Source organism: Musa acuminata, chromosome BXJ3-10 (genome assembly GCF_036884655.1).
Source record: "Musa acuminata AAA Group cultivar baxijiao chromosome BXJ3-10, Cavendish_Baxijiao_AAA, whole genome shotgun sequence".
Lineage (NCBI taxonomy): Eukaryota > Viridiplantae > Streptophyta > Magnoliopsida > Zingiberales > Musaceae > Musa > Musa acuminata.
The window spans coordinates 4563303-4570228 of record NC_088358.1 but is presented as its reverse complement, the minus strand read 5'-3'; the positions used below and the strand labels follow the sequence as shown (position 1 = coordinate 4570228).

Here is a 6926-nt window from a genome sequence, read left to right as displayed (position 1 = left end):
ATTGAAATTGGAACAGTCAAATCTTTGACAAATTTATCTCAAATAATCCAAATTCGAACTCAACACTTAGTTTTAATATGCTGGTTTAGTGGTAATTCTTTGTGTATGTTGTGATCTATTGCAATTCTATATATTTTTAAATTTGTTTTTTTATGTTTATAAACAGCATTTTTTGAACATTTTATTATCATGTTATTCAAATATTAATATTATTCTGAATTATTTATGAAGATTATTACTGTTTTTTTTTTTTTGTAAATGTGTATTATCAAGCAACATCATTTGGTAACATAGGCGGCAATGATCATAGAGAAAGCACGTTGAATACATCAACACAGGCATTTTGCTACTTGTTATATAAGCATCATTCTCAATATTGTTTGCAAAATTTTTCAATCTTCAATTGGAACATCGGTAAAACATTTCCTTCAACAAAAAATTACATATGAAAACAATATTGAAAGGCTTGATTTGGAATGCAATTGGAAAGATTCGAGGAAATCACAAAGACTGCAAAATATTGTTGCCATAACTGAAAATTAGCATCTACATAAGAATGGTCATGTCAGTTGAGTTGTAGCAATGGGCACAAGAGTGAGCCTGTGAAGTATACAAGTTCTGGTCACTTCACTGAAAATGTTGCCCACATCCACAACTGGTTCCAAGATAAAAGAAAGCCAGAGTGACACAACACACCTTGATAGAGATGCCATAGAACCTTGTTGCTTACAACATCTCCTCCAATACAAAATGAGCGGAGAAAGAGAAAACTAAATTAAGCATAACAAATTACTTCTCATGTCAAGAATTTATTTGGCAGCTGAATATACTGTAGCAATCTCCATGGTGTTAATACATGAGAACTAACGTTAACCTATTAAAAAAAGAAAAAAAAAAAGGAAGAAAGAGAGAGGAAGGCTTCTTTGAAGTAACAGCCATGATCTCTTCCGGTTAGTGAAAGAAGGCAGTCACATCTTTAACTCCCTCTCTGTTATGTCTTTCTCTCTAGCTGCAATGATCCAGAAAAATGTGGATGAAAGAGATCAGAAGTCGTGGATTATAAATCTTGCTCAAATAATTAAAGAACGACTTCCTAAAGGGGCATGATTGCATGAAGTGACCTGAGGTCATGAATCATGGATAAGCTAGCAGTTCCATGATCAGATATAATTTTGGTAATAACATGTTAGTTTGACAAGTCTGGGCTTTGAAGTCACCTTCTATTGGAACTATAAATAAAGGTCTGGACTTTGAAGTTAGATATACCACAAGAAAAATCTAAGTGTTTGCTTTGGGTTTAAGTCCACACTCAGTTAAATAGTTTGGGTTTTTTCTTGTTTAGTATTTTCGGGTGTTTTATGACCTAGGAACATCTTCCTAAGGCATTTGTAATTATCCCTTTCATAGTAGTGATTTGCTCCTCTTTCGTCGTAGGTCAAGGTTAATTGACCGAACCACGTAAATCTGATGTTCTTGTCGCTTTTATTCTTTCTACTTTATTATCTTTGTCAGGTTACCAAATTTACCCTTTGGTAAATTTCCTGGGGCTAGCTCTAACAAACTGATATCAGAGCCTGGTTTCAGGATCTTTTGGCAACGATGACAATAACAAAGATTGTTGTTGAGAAATTCGATAGAAATGTCAACTTCGGCATGTGGCAACTCAAGATGAAGGCCATTCTGATTCAAGATGGAGTTGATTTGACACTACAGGGGGCTGAGAACATTCCAGATGATACGTCAAAGGAAGATCTTGCGGGTATGGATAAGAAGGCCCGATCCAGCATTATTCTAAATCTCTTTTACGAGGTTTTACGGGAGGTAGCTACGGAGACTACGGCTAAGAGCATGTGGGAAAAGCTTAAAGCCTTGTATATGAAGAGGATAGTAGAGAATCGTCTCTACTTAAAGCAGAGTTTGTATATGCTTTGGATGATTGAAGGTACATCTATACTCTCACATCTTGATAAATTTGATTCCTTGGTTATGGATTTGGAGAATATAGATACAAAAATTGATGATGAGGATAAGGCCCTATTACTTTTGTGTTCTCTTCCCCAATCTTTTAAGTATTTCCATGATACTATGATTTATGAAAAAGAAACAATTTCGTATCAAGAAATTAAATCTGCACTAAAATCTAAGGAGCAAATAGATAGAGATATCATTGGGGAAAGTAGAGGGAATCAGGCTGAGGGTCTGGTTGTCAGGAGTAGAACAGATAAAAGAGAATTTGATAGTAGTAGATCTAAATCTAGATCTAAATCCAGACATAGAAATTTGGAATACATATATTGTCATAAAATGGGACACATTAAGGCTGATTGCTTTAAATTGAAAAATAAATTAAAGCAAAAGAAAAAAATTATTGAGAAAACTACTGAATCCGCTAAAGCTAGTGTAGCAACTGATGAGAATGTTGGAAATATTTTCTCTGCTACTAATGACAGGATGAGGTCTAAAAATGAATGGATTTAAGATTCAGGTTGTTCTTATCACATGTGTCCTAATAGAGATTTGTTTTCCACATATGAATCTTGTAATGGTGGAATTGTTTTGATGGGCAATAATGCAGCATGTGATGTTGTTGGTAGAGGAACAATCCGAATTAAAATGCATGATGGTATTGTGAGGACGCTCACTAATGTTAGACATGTTCCTGATTTAAAAAAGAATCTCATCTCTTTAGGCACCCTAGAGGCCCTTGGGTGTAAATACACAGCTGAAGGTGGAGTTATGAAAGTTTCTAGAAGTGCTCTTGTTGTTATGAAAGCTTGTAGGTCTGGTAGCTTATATATTCTGTAGGGAACTACTGTCATAGGCTCGGTTACAGTCTCGTCATCATCATTATCTGATTCTGACATCACTAAATTATGGCATATGCGTTTGGGTCATATGAGCGAAAAAGGTTTGAGCATATTGAGCAAAAGGGGTCTACTTTGTGGACAAAGTACTTGGCCACTGGATTTTTGTGAACACTGCATTTTTGGAAAGTAGAAAAGAGTCAGCTTCAATTCTTCGGCAGTTCACAAAACGAAAGGTACTCTTAACTATATTCATTCAGACCTTTGGGGTCCAGCTCATGTTTAGTATAAGGGTGGTGCTAGGTATATGTTGACTTTCATTGACGATTATTCTAGGAAAATTTAGGTTTATTTTTTGAAGTATAAAAATAATATTTTTCTAACCTTTAAACAATGAAAGGCTTTGATTGAGAAGCAAACAAGTAAACAGATTAAGCGGCTTCGAATAGATAATGGCATGGAATTTTGTGAATGTGACTTTGATGAATTCTGCAAAAATGAAGGAATTGTTCGGCATAGCCTCGAGCTAAAAAGTATATTTTCCTTGGGTATGCTTCTGGGGTGAAAGGATATAGATTATGGTATTCTGATCCCAAATCCCCAAAATTTGTAATTAATAGATATGTTACTTTTGATGAATTATCTATATTATCTTCTAAAGAGGATTCTACTAGTTGTACAAATGATAGTGCGCAGAAGCAGGTGGAGCTTGAGATTGGTAGGTCTGATTCTTTTCAGTCGAACTCTTCTACTCAAAGAATACCGGTAGATGGTCCCGAGTCTACTGACGCAGATGATCCAGAGGAAGAGCAATATTTCATATCCAAGGATAGACCACGGAGAGATATTCGACCACCACAAAGATATGCAAATTTGGTTGCATATGCTTTGTCTGTTGCAGAAGAAACAAGTGAAGTTGGTGAGCCTACTACCTACTCAGATGCAGTTTCTTATGATAATTTCGCTAAGTGGTTGATTGCGATGAATGAAGAAATAGAATCTCTCCATTGGAATAGAACTTGGGATCTTGTGAAGCCGTCTTCGGGTAAAAAAATTGTTGGATGCAAATGGGATACTATTGCTGAGGGAAAGGTCCTTATTCAGAAAATTCATACGAAGGACAATCTAGCTGATGTGCTTACGAAGCCTCTTCTGGTTTATAAGTTCAAACAGTGCTTGGACTTGGTTGGTGTTCATTGTTGGTGATTGCCCGTTGAGGCTTTTATGAAGAAGGTGGAGCAAGTTTTGTTGGGACATGTCAAGGTGGTTAAGTCCCATAGTCCCACATCGGAAAAATCAGACTTGTTGTCTCATATTGGAACTATAAATAAGGGCCTGGGCTTTAAAGTCAGATACACCACAAGAAAAATCTAAGTGTTTACTTTGGGTTTAAATCCACAATCAGTTAAATAGTTTGGGCTTATAGTTTGAGTTTTTTCTTATTTAGTATTTTCGGATGTTTTATGGCTTAGGAACATCTTCCTAAGGCATTTGTAATTGTCCCTTTCATAGTAATGATTTGCTCCTCTTTTGTCCGTGGATGTAGGTCAAGGTTAATTGACCGAACCACGTAAATCTGGTGTTCTTGTCGCTTTTATTCTTTCCGTTTTATTGTCTTTGTCGGGTTGTCAAAATTATCATTTGGTAAATTTTCTAGGACTAACTCTAACAGAACAAACTCAGATAAGCCTATGCGTTCTACAAAATTAATATAAGACTTTATCAAAATTCACCCTTTTACATGACCATTTATATTTTCTTTGCTTCCAGAAATGATCCGTGCCATTTAGAATCAATCCAGGATGACACACCAAGCACCAACACATTGACTTAAAGAGGTGTTTGAGAGTTGTCACATCCACTAGGAAGCACTTAGAAAAGCTTAATCAAAATCCATCAAGCAGCTAGCTGCTGTTTCCCAGTCAAGCTTCAGGAAGCCCCCAATAAACGAACTGGTCCTAATGGTCTTTGAAACTTGCCACAGCCTCCATGCTTAGAAAATCTTGACTGAAATCCAATAGCTGCTTCTCACTTAGAGCTATGTTGAATTCCTTCCTACACAACCACAAGAAAGTCTCTAACCAAATGGAGTTCATCCATCTTTGACTTTAGATGGCACGCGCTGCACAGGAAAATTCAATTGATTCTATCGAAAGGAAAATTCACTTTGGTTGATAATGGCGAGACTGACTATACCTCTGTGCTTTGGATGCAACTGAATCCATCGCGAACGAGCTTGTGAACAGCATCCCGGAGTCTGCAGTAGTCGTTCTCCACATTGTACACCTGATGGGAAATTCTCGCATAACCCGTGACCGTGGTGCCGCTCTCGTCCGTCGCCCCTGCTGCCTCACCGTCCTTGGGTGGTGACTGGTAGTGGATGGGCACTTCGATCTTGAACTCATCCCTCAGCAGGGCCCTGAGCTTCATTGCGTCTGTCTCGCTGGAGATTCCTAGGCAGCCCGGCAGGCCCACCATTATCATGCTGCAGCTCATCTCCGGCGGGCACCCGAGAAAAGTTCCCCAGGACTCGGCCAGCATCTTCCCCATCTCCACCACCTTCTCGTGGTTTCTCCGCCGGATCCCCTCCAAGCCGCCCTCGAACCTCTCCACGAACTCCACCACCGCTGGCACCACCAGCTGCGGGGTGTAGTCCCGGTTGCCGATCCACCCGCTCTCGAGCGGGAGGCCGTTGCCGTACTCATGCGAGACCACGGGGTGGTGCAGGCGCGGCGCGGCCGCCGATGACCCCCTCGTGTGCAGGAAGGCCACCGAGGACGGGCAGAAGAGCCACTTGTGGAGGTTGCTGGTGTAGAAGTCGGCTCCTATGTCCTGCACGTCGACCTCGACGTTGCCGATGGAGTGGGCACCGTCGACGAACACCTGATCGACGCCCTCCTCGCGGCAGATCCGGGTGAGCTCCTTCACCGGGATCACGACGCAGGGCATTGAGGTTATGTGGTCGATCACGGCCAGGCGGACCCTCCGGCCTCCGGCCCGGCAGAGGCCTAGCGTCCGGCGGAACTCGGCGACGACCTCGTCCGGGGAGGACAGCGGGAAGGGGAGGGGGACTTCGACGACGTGGCCGCCGGCGCGGGTGACGTAGGCGTGGATGGACCGCTTGACGGCGCCGTAGGCGTAGTGGAGCATGACGACGGCGTCGCCAGGGTTGAAGGCGCCCTCGATGAAGGACCAAGCGACGTGCTGGAAGATGATGGCGGCAGCCGTGGTGGCGTTGTCGACGAGGGAGACCTCGTCGAGGTGAGCGGCGTTGATGAGCTCCAGGACGAGGGAACGGGAGCGGGTCAGCGAGGGGTGAAGGCTGCTGAAGTAGAACTCGTCGGGCTGCCGGAGGAACAGGCGCTGCCACCGGAGCTGAGCGGCGAGGACGGACGCCGGACAGCAGCCGAAACTGCCGTTGTTGACGCGCGCCACGGCGGGGTCGTTGTGGGAGAACTCCTCCACGATCTCAGCGGCGGAGATGGGCGCAGGGTGAGGCCGCGGCCGCTTCGAAAGCCGACCATCAGCCTCACCGCAGCCGTTGCCATTCCTGTTCTCGGAGAGGCGGTGGTCGTCGCGTGGAGCGTCCATTTCCAACGGTGTCTCCCTGCGTGGACTTTCGTTGGTCAATCAAATATGGGGAGCGCCCGTGGCTTTTCTGACCGCGGATGTGTGTGATAACCTCCTGTCCTCCAGACACTAAAGCATATGACCTAGGAGCAATCGTTGGGCATGTAGTGCGGCATTAAAATAGAAAGGAAGGCGATGATGCATGCGATGGGCAAGCTGGCATGGTTGCTGTTAGGGTGTGCGGCAGCACATGGAGGTACCGGCTGTTGCACCAAAGCGAACGTATGTTCTATGTCGTGACCAATGGAAGTTGCTGAACAAAACGAAGTGTTTGGCTATTTTATTGTTCCTGATAAGTTTGTTCATAGAGCGTAAGGCAACCTACATACAGCATGGTGCATCTCGGCATTGCTCCTAAGTCGATCAGAATTAGCATCGATATAAATAGAGTGATACGCTATGAGATAGACTAGAAGATATGGGAGGACACAATAGTGAAAATGACAAAATTTGTTTGTATGATAGAATAGGGAATCCAATCTCCGCAGTCTC

The 6926-nt window shown here is 42.8% G+C and overlaps 1 protein-coding gene across 2 annotated transcripts; it reads right to left on the bottom strand.

The window, feature by feature from the left end:
- Nucleotides 1-595: 595 nt before the first annotated feature.
- On the bottom strand, nucleotides 596-6516 carry LOC135651361 (putative L-cysteine desulfhydrase 1). Of its 2 annotated transcripts, none has more exons than XM_065171420.1 (2): nucleotides 5001-6516; nucleotides 596-1009 (listed from the first exon to the last, which is right to left on the bottom strand). In XM_065171420.1, exons 1-2 carry the CDS (start codon nucleotides 6393-6395, stop codon nucleotides 992-994), a joined length of 1413 nt encoding a protein of 470 aa, XP_065027492.1. In that variant the 5' UTR covers nucleotides 6396-6516; the 3' UTR covers nucleotides 596-991. The 2 variants fall into 2 exon arrangements, with proteins under 2 accessions (XP_065027492.1, XP_065027491.1); XM_065171419.1 differs by lacking the exon at nucleotides 596-1009 and adding an exon at nucleotides 4447-4926.
- Between the last annotated feature and the right edge of the window lie 410 nt (nucleotides 6517-6926).

Excerpts from the sequence above, each read along its gene's own strand:
- LOC135651361 (XM_065171419.1), bottom strand. The coding sequence starts at position 6,395 with ATGGACGCTCCACGCGACGACCACCGCCTCTCCGAGAACAGGAATGGC. Across the intron at positions 4,927-5,000 it reads GTTGCATCCAAAGCACAGAG|CGCGTGCCATCTAAAGTCAA; the intron begins GTATAGTCAGTC and ends TTTCCTGTGCAG.